Source organism: Balearica regulorum, chromosome 4 (assembly GCF_011004875.1).
Source record: "Balearica regulorum gibbericeps isolate bBalReg1 chromosome 4, bBalReg1.pri, whole genome shotgun sequence".
NCBI lineage: Eukaryota > Metazoa > Chordata > Aves > Gruiformes > Gruidae > Balearica > Balearica regulorum.
The window spans coordinates 62,136,753-62,149,726 of NC_046187.1; the positions used below are offsets into that span (position 1 = coordinate 62,136,753).

The window sequence follows — 12,974 nt, forward strand, 5'->3', positions numbered from 1 at the left end:
CCGCCGGGCCTTACCGGGCTGAGAGACGTGCCCGCGGCCGGGAGGGCCTCGCCGAGAGGAGGCGGTGGGGCCGCGGACTGGCGCTAGTGCCGCCCCTCTCCCCGGGGCCCGGCCCCAGCTAGCAGTGGCTGCGTGCAGCAGCTGGTGCCGGTGAAAGCGCAGCCTCGCCCACCTGCCGTGCGAAGCGGCGCGGCGTTACTCAGGGTAACTACACTGCAAGGGTCGGCCCCTCCTGCTGCAATACAAACCGTCGGGTTTCCTGTGCCTGCACCCCAGAACACAGTGCACCTATGCTCAGTTCCCATTTTTACAATATAACCCACCTCTGTTAGCAGTGCCAATATTTAACGATTTTTTTTTTAAATTTAATTCATGGAAGTAGTTTAAAAATATTTAAACTTACTTACTAGGTCACTTTTTTCCACTTAGAAAGCTTCTGAAGTACTTTTCAATTTTTTGTTCTTAATTTTTTTTCTGTTTGGAGAGAAAATTCAAAAAACCCCAAAATCATACCGTGAGAAGACTGGAATTCCCGTGTGCCTTCCTCATCACCTAACCTCACTCCTCCCTTGCCCCAAGACTCCAATACCTACTGTAAAACCACAGCATCCACCCATACCTCTCCTCTCAGCAGCACTCCTCCCTTAACTTCGGACTCACACTAAATCAGACAAAAATAGCTAATCCTAAATACACAAAAAAGGTTACATTATACAAATACATCCTGTGTGGTTTACTTAGCATTTTTTTGTGTGAGAGTAATGATGTGTAGTAAAAGAAATGGCACTTTTAATTCAATCAGGTTTTATTTTGGATGTTAATATTAACATTTTTAGAAAATGGAATCAAAAGCTGGCCATAAAAAAATAACTAAAGTACCAGCAAGCAAAGTCACGTCTTTTTTTTCTTATTCTTTACTTTCTTCCTGGAGAATATGGCATGCTTCATAGTTGATCTTTTACAGATCCCCATCTTTATCCTCTTCAGAGTTTTCTGCCGTTGCTTTTTGTCAGCTCTGTAAAGCAAAAAAAGGAACATACAGATTAGAATAAAATGGAGAACGTACTTCTACATTTGCTGGTATTTTAAATAACCTGTCCATGTAAGTACATGAACTTAGAAGCATTGTCACAAAAAGTACAAGGAACATTCCATCTTATAATGTTATGATATTTAATCTTCCTAAAACTGTTTGTCCACTTACTACCATAAATTATTTTTCATGTATGTACTCATTCACCTTTAAACAGATGCAGACAACTTAAGAAATGCCACTAAGAAAGTACAAAAAAGCACATACAGACTTTTGTGCTCAATGTATAATGCATGAATATATAATAGAAAGGCTTAGAAGAAAGTACATAAAGTTTAACAACATTACAAAGACTCCTGCCAAGAATACAGAACCTAGATATAACTAGCGAGTGGATTATTTTCTGTATCTGACAAAGGATGTTATTTCATAACACAAAACACTGAATAATTTTAAGAATTAAAACATATAGATGTTTTTATTAGGAAAAGAAACCTAAGTCATCTTATGCAATAAATCAGCAAAAGAAATAACGGCCTGAAAGGACCAAACCAATCCAGTACAATGGACAGAATATGATCTTCTTGACAGAACAGATGAGGTTTCATGAATTTTAGCATCCTTTTACTTTTTTAAGCAAGGAAAAAAACATTAAAGGAGGGAATTTTTAAGAGAGTGATGTAAAATGAAATATTACTTCCTTTTAGCTCTAATACTCCATATCCAAAACTCAGACTAATGTCACAGCAGGACATGAAGCAATACACCTGTAGTCCCCTACCATCCAGCAGGCATCTGGTGAATCTTTTGACGCCGATCAAGAGGTAAACTATCTGAATCTCACTATGCAGCAGAGGTACATCTTTTGGGAGGGAAGATTTGCATTTCTACAGCCACTGAAGTCAAGAATCACAAACCAACCCACACACTATGGAGAGGAAGTTGCAAAAGTATGAGTCAACTATCCCAAACTGGAAAGACTGAGCCAACTGCTGGATCATCTCTTAGCAAATCTCCTTTCCTCTTTTCAGTTAGTTCCATCTGAAGACCGCAACACACAATTTTTTTGTCTTTTGATACATACAAACCTGTGCTCGTGTATGTTACAGAAGCACAATCATGGCAGAACAGAAGTACTTAATGTGACCCTCATTAATACAGATCTTACATGGTAGAGATTTAGATCTTAGTAGAGAGCACCTGAAATACCAGAAGCAAAAAGAAAAAGATGCCACAACAAGGCAAAAGAGCAATACAAAAAAGCGTTGTGACTCTTTTCTCTGCCCTTGCATGAGAAATCCAAAGGGGATAAAAGTGGTTCATTACTTTAATTTTGAATCTTCTTGCCAGAGCTATCCCATGCACCGTTGGGATTATTCAATGGCAACTCACGTGAAATTGAGAACATTGCATGGTTGGGATCCATATAAATCAGTTTTGAAAGAAAAGCCACAGTTAAGGTATTGGAAGCCACAGTAAGGGACCTCCCTGGTTTTTATCATATTCTCCTCCAGTATATATTCCCCAGCAACACAGCAAGTGGACAATAGTGAAAGATGATGACAGCACCCAAAGCCCAAAATTATCTCCTTCTAAATCACAGAATCATACAGTAGTTTGGGTTGCAAGGGACTTTCAGTCCAACCCCCCTGCGATGAGCAGGGACATCTTCAACTACATCAGGTTGCTCAGAGCCCCATCCAGCCTGACCTTGAATGTTTCCAGGGACAGGGCATCTACCACTTCTCTGGGCAACCTGTTCCAGTGCCTCACCACCCTCACAGTAAAGAATTTATTCCTAGTATCTAGTCTGAATCTATCCTCCTTCAGCTTAAGGCCATTACCCCTTGTCCTATCCTACACGCCCTTGTAAACAGTCCCTCTCCAGCTTTCCTGTAGGCCCCTTCAGGTACTGGAAGGCTGCTATAAGGTCTCCCCGGAGCCTCCTCTTCTCCAGGCTGAACAACCCCAACTTTCTCAGCCTGTCCTCATAGGAGAGGTGCTCCAGCCCTCTGATCATTTAAGTCACCCTCCTCTGGACCCACTCCCAACAAAATGAAAAGAAAGATGTCTTTCCATGAAAAAAGATCTAATCTCATCCAAATGCTATCTTTTATTATTTTAATGTAATATCACACTTACTGGCAAGCTGTTCTGGTGCAGGAGAGACTGGGACAGGTATTGCGTTTGTGACCTGCCTTGCCACAGACAAAACAGCCAGCATCAGTCTTCTCACAAGTGTGGTTTGGAAGAGTGCAGCAGTTGCAATTGTTACAGTGAAACCAAGCTGCAAAATACGTAATATGATTTATGATCTTGAAAAGGTTTAGAATGATCATTTTGAAACTAAGCATTAAATATAGGCTACATTACCAGGTTTTTATTTTGGTTTAGTTTTACACAGATGAGTGTAGTCAGTTTCTGGTCCCTTATCACATTTCATAAGGCAGCCAGGTACTTCTTCGCTAGACACATTGTGTAACTTCTTCAATGTAACTGAATTATTTTGCCATTAGAACTATTATCCTGTATGTGATCTTAACATGAAAAATAGTCCAGATGTTAAAATGGACTTACTAATTGCAATTTCTGTACGGGTAACAAAAATGATTGCTTCAGCTATTTAAACACAGCTATAAATATAACTGCATTTGTGTATGAAACATAGCTTGATCACGCCCTCACAAACATTCTAGTAATTGCCTATTTGTTTATAAAATTCTAATGAGAAAGTTTACAAAATCAGGAAACACTTATATGACAAATCAAAATATTTACATGTCCTATAACAAATATAAATACGATTTAGTACGCCTTGACAAGGATATATCAAATTTCCACGCAGTGCAAATATACTTAAGTTATTCAATGGCAACTCGCGTGAAATTGAGATTTTTCCTTTACTCTATGTCTTCTGAATTACTACATTTTATTTCTTTTACAGAATATTTTCTCTTCTAGATTGTCAACCCAGTTTCTTTGGACTATAGCTTAAATAATTAAGTGTACCTTTATTTAGAAAAGGATTTTTCTGTACTTACAGGGTTTTACGCATTTATTGCAAAGAACACAATGTTTCCATTGTCTGCCATCCTACAAAAGATTCATAAATGCATTGTTTGTTTATTTGTTCAAAAAACCACACTGATTCTATCTTAAAACTAAACTACTGAGGTACAGTCCCCATTATTTACAGAAACAGGTCCTCTGTAGGAAGGACTATAACTTAAAAACAACAGTCCTGAGAATCCGTGATGACTGCAGCAAAATGGCTGCATTTTGAAGCTGGCAAGTTCTACAACTTCCAAATATAAGAAATGTGTCAACAGACCACTGATGAAAACCATATGGTGTAAGTGGCAAGCAGCAAACTTTTTCTGTCCTCTTTCCAACACAAATGAACTGGGGAAATAGAAATTAATTCCTAGTGGCTTATAAATTATGTTCTGTGAAGTTAATAATAAGTCTACAAAACTGAACTGTCTGGGGTGTCCCGAGGAAATCAGTATCAGAACAGGTTTTTACTAGAGCAAAAATTACGCAAGTTATTATTTGACTACTGTGGAAACTTCTATCCAGCAAGAAGTCAAAATACTTACTTTTGACGTACATGAATTGCATATCTCACAGTGCTGGTTACCAGAACTAACATACCGCTGACATATAGTGCAAAACCTGGAAAAAATATAAATGTATTGGTCCACTATTTGATCAAGAAGCAATATAAATGAATTTTATAGAAGCTCAACAATAAATATAAGGATTGCAAAATCACTTTGCTAAATTAAAGATGATGTTTTTGATGCATGAAATCACAACTTCGGCCCAGAGCCTCAAAATCATTTAGACACAGTATATCCAAACAGCAAAATTCAGGTGCTTGAATTCAAAATAGCAACACTATCAGCAGTAAAGCAAACCAAATCCATTCCTTTGTCCTTGATGCTTCTCTTAGTGTTCATTTTATTAATTACCGTCTCAACCAAGCTGATTATCAGGGATAGCTGTAAATCTGTCTCTCGTAGGTGCACACATTTCCTATGGACTAGCTGAGGAATCTCATCATCCCACACTGGAAAATGTAAACCTCTATTTAGGTGCCCGGCTCTCCTACACATTGTTTATAGAACATGCAACCATAGAATGAGACAGAGAAATGTGCTCTTGAGCCTGGCATCCAAAAGTTAGGCATGACAATATAGCACAGCACCATCCCAAAGTCCTTTAGAAACTTTATGCCCTAATTAAGAACAAGCACACTCCTTCAGTCACTTGAGCATTAACACATCTTACCTATAACCCTCCTCTACAGGAAGTACAATCATACTTGGGGTGAGGTTCGTGAAGATACGGACAGGGGACTGTCTGCGACCTGTCTTGCCATGTTTATAAAGTGCATGATTATCATAGTCTACCTAGAAAAATAAAACCATAGAAAAAGAGCCTTAAATTGAATGCTGAGCACAGACAGAACTAGTTACATAATTATTCTCTTTATATTTCTCTTATGACATTTTCTTTTTATGTAGAAGACTCTAATCTAAAATTAGATTACAATTTCTACAGCAAGTATTTTGTCTCATTTATTTTTTAAATTTGTGCAACCATAATATCAGGTTAGACTCAAGAAACTACGTTCCTAACACTACAATAATCCTGTTTCACTTACCCCTTTTTGCTCTTTTGCATGAGATATCTGAGGTAACTTTGCAGTTGTTTGTTCTACAAAAGAGCGACCCATTGAAAAAAATAGAACTATACTGTTTGGTCTACCTGGCAGTACAAGAGTTAACGTGCATCTCAACCTATCTCAGAATAATTACAAAGCTGCAAATCCAATCAGCACTGCTTTTTCCAGCACTGCCTTCAGAGATTTGTCATAAAAATTCTCCTCTCTGAATGCTTGCTGCAATACAGAGTCTAGCCTAAAATTCCAAAAATTTCCATTGCTGTAATTCTACTCTGGTCCCACCAGTTTTGTAGATGAAAGACCTTATTTTTTTTTTTTTTTTACCAGGGCTGGGCGTTACCCACCAAGCTACTGACATTTCAACATCTGGGAAAAATGAAACATTCTGCTTCAAATTACCTCTCACCTCTGCAATATACACCTGTAGAAACTAGTGCAAATTTTGTCACACTGAAAACCTGGCAGAAGAAATGAGTTAATGGACAGATGACACATGAGTTAAAGGTATGTAATAAACTGTAGGAGTGTGACAAAGTTATCAAAGGTATGACTAATACGAACACAGAATCTGGGGCTCACATGATGAGCATGACAGGGTTTTCCAATGCAGTCAAAATTAAAGGTCAAGAAGGCGGCTCATCTACAGACAAGCGCTGCCATCGTATCTGCTTTCATTCATATTCCTGTTCACACTGCACACAACTGAAATTTGGCAGATTCACTGGGCTCAGTGATACCTGGTAATCCATCATAGTGAAGCTTGGGAAAAATTCCAGAATACGAGACTCAAAGAAGTACGGAAATATCCAGAACATGGGCATCTCTTGGTTGTTATGACCTAGTAATGAAAAGACTTAGATTAACATTAAAGAAAACCAAGGTACATGAAGCATGAAAAATTCACAGTAAATATATGTATATGTAGGTCATGCTGGGCATAAGCACTAGTTCCTCTATGTGACAGAAAGTTTTGCTATATTTTATATACGCAGAGCTGTAAGCTCCACTTAACTAACAATTCCTTTTCACCTGCCTATGTTGGTAAGAAATGGTACTAGTTTGATAGCTTATTCTTTAAAAGTCCATTTTAATTGCAAAGCAGATTTTTAAACAATTTGTAAACATTTTTAAGAGAGACTTAGAGAACTGAGTATTATTAAACTAAAAGTATCAGGAGAGTATATTACATATATGGTACTTTATCTTTAGAAATAATGACATGAGTGTGTTCACATTCACCTGAGTAGCAAGAATCACAGACTTTTAAATACTTTTTAAAATACTTTTTCTTACAGTGATGCTACAGCTCAACCCACCTATCTCGCTATAATACATACCTTCTTTTTCTGTCTCCTTCCACATTGCCATCAGTTTTTTAAAACTAGAAGCCAGTGCTTCCACTAAACCTCCGAATGGGGGATCAGTTACCATAATGACTCTTTCACCATTGTCTTGATATAGGAATTTCCTACAAGTTTCACGTGCAGCCTGTAAGAAACAGAAGTTAATTTCCAGAAATACAGATTCAAGAACTGTAAAAATACTGTATTTGGCAATAAAATGATTATTTTAGAAGTTTCAACTTTGAAGATGGAAATCATTTCCTCTTGTGGAGGTGAATTTCCTCTCGTATAGCATTTAAAAAAAAACCACAACTAAATCTGAAGCACTGAAAAGGAGTGCCCTGCTCAATTAGAGATAATGTATCAAGGACAGATGCAGTTCAAGCTTCCCAAGATAGTCTTCCTCCTAAGGGCATTAAATTTAACTTGGAAAAAAAAAAAAGATGTTATTCATAGCAAGAAAGCAAAGTTCAGGCTCAGAATACATTTTTATTTGTGACCTTTAACTTTTCTTTTATTCTGTAAAGCATTACCAAAAGTAATGGGAAAAAAATCGGTCCACTGAAAACTGATTCAATCCATACTGGTTATAAAAATATATAGTGTTCAAATTTTATCAATCCAACCTGGACTCTATTATTAAAGGAAATGTAAAAAGTTATGTATTCACTGCCACCTTGCAGTGTTCTCTCATCTACTACTTAGATTCTATTGCATTCCAAAACCAGATTTTTAATGCTAATATACATTCAAAAGTACTGCAATTCAGCCCTTGCATACACTGCAATACAGTGCCATTACAGGTGTCACCTTTTCACGCCTTGAAAACAGCACTATAGTGTTTATAATGCAGATGAATAGTGTCTTTTAATTGACAAATACAAAACCTGAATACAGTAATGGATTAAAAAAAAAATAAAAATCAAAAGTCAGGCTTTCAGACCAGCCTCCCATTTCATTCGATTCATTTTATTTTCAAGATCCCACTCAAAATTAGGCTTTAGAATGGAAAAAATCTGACAATTATCTACATAGTGTGAAAGATATCACAATGAACATGTTCATGCAAATCAGTGGTGGCTTACTAATAATGGCCGGGGAAGAGCAAAGAGCAAGCATACTATTGGGATAAAAGTTGGAAATTAATGTTTGAAATTCAATTACAGTGTGATTCTCTGTACAAAGCTACAATAAACATCCTACTGCAGCTGCAGGTTTCCTAATGAACTCAAAATTAAGCACTTAATGTGACATTTTAAGAGAAACAAGAAATTCAGGGGTTTTGGTTCTTTTTTTTTTTAACCATGACACTAATTCAACCTCATTTTATGACAACAAGGTTAACCTTTTGACTGCTTGCCTGGAATAAAGCAGGAAAACCTCCTCTTCCCTCCCACCCCAAGTACCAGTGAACAAGTCCCATGGCATCCATTGGGCTTATAAAGGCTGGGAATAAAACAATTAATTCTGTTGTAGCAACACAAGAACAGGGCTAATGAATACTTATATAAGGCAACAACTCACACCAAATTGTCATTTTAATAAAAGCAGCAGTTATGGTCTGTAAGTAACATTAGTTACCATAAATTTAACATGCAACTTTATCTTTGAATCAAGTGGGAGAGAATTACTGAAGAGGCACTGTTATTCTTTGATTTCCACTACTGTTGACCATTTTTATCTTGGATAGTTGTATTCTACTAGACTAGTCATGACTTTCTTACAAAATTCTGCATCAACAACATGTATGTCTTTACAAAGCACTCAAGAAATACTTGGCCTTACCTCTCCACCAAAAAAATAATGATTAAACATGTTGTAGTGGCAGAATTCATCTTCTGTGTAAAACTGTGAATACCTGTAAAATAAGTTTTAAGTAGTAGAAAAATATAAACAACTTCTTGGCTGCCCTAAGGGGCATTTACAGTGAAAACAAGGCCTTAAGACAACTTCTTTGGGTTCTGATTACTGACAACACATACCAATACTGGGAATTACTAAGCGTAATTCTTCTTCTCATAAACTGGATGTCATCTGTGTATGTGTGCAGGAACAGAGATGCAGAGGAAAGGAAAAACAACCACCAAATCGTCTGTTAAAGCAGTAAGAACACAAATCTTTGTACACACTCTTCAGACAAATAAACGTTTATTGACACCTACCTGAAATCAATATCGAGCAGAAGGCTTCTAACCTTGAAATCTTCTTCTTCTGATGCTTTTGACTGGATCATTTCATGAAGCCTGAAGTATAATTGGAGCAAAGAAATTGAACATATAATCATTGGCTTCAGAAATTATCTTGCAAGACAAGAATGCCTGGTACTTTACTAAACCTAAAACCAAACAGATAGAGAAAATGCAGTAATCTGAATTTGGATGATTCCATTTGGCTAATTAGGAAAATATGTTAGTCTTAAAAGATGAAAAGTCAGTGGAGCCTACTGGATCACAATGAACAAAACCCCCCAAACATAAGCAAAGAAATTCATTGTCACTTCTGTAAAAAACAAAGTCATTTAAAATGTATATGTGCGTGTCTGTGGTATTTGCAGTGCAGCTACAGTATTCTCCTGTATCTTATGAGCTCAAAACAAGACCCCATTAGATGCTTGGAGAATTCCAACCAATTAAAGCATAGTGAGCCTCTTATTACGGCAGAATCCTTGGTTATTTAAATATTAGTAAGCTGCACAGTTTTGAGACAGAAATATTATTTGAAAGTGTAACAATTCTCACTGACGTACCTGGGTGTTCCAACAGAGAGCACTCGTCTGAATCCTAAATCAATAATAAGATCCAGTAGGAACCGGCAACTTCTGCCTGCAAATAAATACTGTGCATTCGTTTTTTTATTCTCCAGCGGATACAGAAGTTGACTGGGACTTTTTAACTGGGCAGTGGAGATATCACACAGGAACTGGTGATTTGAGTGTTTTTCCCATTCAGCTGGCAATAGCAATTGCTGGCATTCCTGGCAAAACCTCCTCTTTGATAATGGCAACAGAACAAAATTCTTGTACCTTTAAATACAAAAGACAATAGGGAACAAACTTCGAAAAAGCCTCTATAAAAGATGTGAAGGGGAGCTATGAAGGGGGTTTCGTATTTTGTAAGAGTTCAATTAAAATAGGCAATGTAGTTTAAGCTGCTCTTGCAAAACTCCATTATCTACATTGAAATGAAGTAATATTTATGAAAAAAAATTTCAAAGGACACTTTGGAAAAGCCTCCCCTGAAAGTAAGCATATAATATGTTGGCCTAATATATTGAAAGTGCCAATAAAATAACTGGATTACAGAGTGAAGACTCCATATCAACTACCAGCAAACAGTCCTGCATGTTTATACACAAAACTCGGAGATTATTTGTTACTGTATTACCTTTGCTTCTTTTCGCAATGTTAAGCCCATTTCTTCTGCACATTAAAGTCAGGAACAATTTTTTGAACTGAAACTGCTATTAACCTGTTGTTAGCACATTATGAGCACTAACATAAGAACTACACATACATACAAAAGCCCAACAAAACACACACACACAAAAAAATAAAATAAAAGATACGGTTCCTGGGTTGAACACACCATGCTCTAATTAGATGTTTCACGTTATTTTCCCGTTGCAGTCAACCAGTTCTTATTTTCCCAAATCCCTCTGGCATGTTTTCATATTTTAAAGAATCCTGAAATATCATCTCTACATTCAGAGTACCTAAACTTGCATTACTTGATTTTTACTGGAGAAAACATAAATAACAATACCTTTCCACATTCTGTCTGTGTGTAAAAGAAGGCCGATGATTTCTATTATATTCTTCACGTGCTGCAAGCCTAGTTTCTGACACCTGTAAAATTTACGTGTATAAAAAAGTTACAAAACAAACAGATATGGCTCTGTCTTGTACATTAAATCTCAATATTAAACAAAAAGGGTGCATCAAAGGTCTCATGCTTTAGTTACTCTGCATAGAAAAATGCTCACATTCTTTGGATTGTTGTTTCAGAACAAGCGTGACTGCAGCAAAGAGGTATGCTGCACAACACCACAAGTCTCTCATTGTGAATTTAAACTGTGCAAAAAATAAATATAAGCATTTCATTCTTCTACCACATGTATTACTCAGGGAAAAACTCAAAACGTGATTGCAATGAAGATAGAAAGAGGTATACTTTCCATTAATGAATGCCAGTAGTTGCATTCCCTCTGAAGAACTACGATCCGATCCTACACAACTGATGATGGTAGAAATGTTCCCCAAGTCTTTTGTGTGATTATTTTAAAAGCATGACAGCTCTTCTCTAAAACATTCTTAATGGTTTCACAGTTAAGTTTCAAGACATTTCTGCAAAACTTATGGAACTGAGTTGTTTAAAGGGGGAGACAGTAAAATTCAACAAAGACACCGTGATACAAGTGACATTCAAAATAAAATGTCACTTGGAATACCATTTAAATCTACACAGAATGATTAATCACCTCATTTTCTCTCTATGCAACTTTTCAGTAGTAACCAGCAAAGCAATGAAATGCCTACAAACCAAATTAAATTCCAGCCTGCCAACCTGCTAACGACCACAACACGAGATACTCGTTTAGGAAATTGAAAAAGTAGCATAAAATGCAGTAGATAAAAATCACGATAAGCTCTCTGGGAATACATATCAATCCCAATATTGTTACCCTACAATTATCTGACCAAAGTTCTTTAGACAAAGAGAAATTACTGCAGATATTCTGAGACTACAGAGCATCACGCAGATCCCCACCATCTCGCTATTTTGTATATCCCATTGTTTCCCTGTATCCATCAGATTTTCTCCATCATAACCATGGAAGATAAGGACATCTTGTGGTTGGAACTACCCTATTTTGTTCAACACTGCATAGTATTGGCAAACTTCATAACTTGAATTCCTAAGCGTTTTGGCAATACAGTAACAAATGCCAGCTTTGCTCAAACTGTACACAGCCTTCCTTGAAATTTACACTTGAAACACATTCTCCTGACACAAATAAGTGCTGTGCTAAATACAAACTATTAGACAAAGCTTACAAAACAGTAATTGTCACAGATTTCCAGAACAAAATATACTCTTTCCCCCCCACCCTGTTAAATGTAGAACAAAATCCCCAGTGTTTACCATAGTCTTAAGAAGTGCTCTCTTACCTTCTCATCTTCCCACTGAAAAAAGTTACAATCTTTTCTATCCCTACAAGCTGAACAAGCATAAAATCTCCTTCCCTCCTGTTTTCCTTGGCTGGTCTTTACAAACAGAAGAGCAGGACCTAAAGGACAAACGTATTTAGATGATGACACACGGGACACCCACAGACCTGTTTTAACGCCCCCACTGCAAGCGACAGGCCTCCAGAACAAAGCATGAACGAACGCTGCTGTAAAACACAACCGCTCGCAGAGGAGCCGAGAAAGCAGCTGGAGACGAGCAACGGAGAGGCTCGGGGGGTGCCAAACCCCCCGGGAGCTGCGGCCACCTCAGTCAAGCCCGTCAGAGCCACCGGCCGGCCCAGCTCCTCCCCTCGGTGAGACCCGCCCTCCCATCCCGCCCAAGCAGCCTCCTCACCGTGCGGGCAGCTAGGAGCGCTGGGTGCCAGGCCGAGCAGAGCCAGCCCGCCCGCCCCCGCCCGCTCCGGACCACACAAGCCCTCCGAATCACTCTCGCCGCTGGCCGCCATGTTACCGCCTCCTTCCCGGCAGCCCTCGCCGCCCACCGGGCAACACCGCCGCCGGCAGGGTAAGGCAGGAGCGGGGCAGCCGTCGCTACGGCGCCCCCCAGCGGCGCGGCGGCCCCAGCGCCCCGGGAAGAAAATCGCCATTAGTTGGCGCCATATACACTAACCGGGATGAAACGAACCCAAACTCGGACTACTTATTGCAGAACAAATCAGA

At 38.3% G+C, this 12,974-nt stretch overlaps 1 protein-coding gene across 3 annotated transcripts; it reads right to left on the reverse strand.

Annotated features, from left to right (window-relative positions):
- Positions 1–787: 787 nt before the first annotated feature.
- On the reverse strand, positions 788–12,801 carry ZCCHC4 (zinc finger CCHC-type containing 4). 3 transcript variants are annotated; one of them, XM_075752380.1, is made up of 13 exons: positions 12,649–12,801; positions 12,234–12,352; positions 10,828–10,910; positions 9,813–10,088; positions 9,229–9,309; positions 8,852–8,924; positions 7,061–7,211; positions 6,461–6,561; positions 5,327–5,448; positions 4,633–4,708; positions 4,075–4,126; positions 3,176–3,320; positions 788–1,015 (listed from the first exon to the last, which is right to left on the reverse strand). In XM_075752380.1, exons 1-13 carry the CDS (start codon positions 12,758–12,760, stop codon positions 892–894), a joined length of 1,515 nt encoding a protein of 504 aa, XP_075608495.1. In that variant the 5' UTR covers positions 12,761–12,801; the 3' UTR covers positions 788–891. The 3 variants fall into 3 exon arrangements, with proteins under 3 accessions (XP_075608495.1, XP_075608496.1, XP_075608497.1); XM_075752381.1 differs by lacking the exon at positions 3,176–3,320; XM_075752382.1 differs by lacking the exons at positions 3,176–3,320; positions 4,075–4,126.
- Between the last annotated feature and the right edge of the window lie 173 nt (positions 12,802–12,974).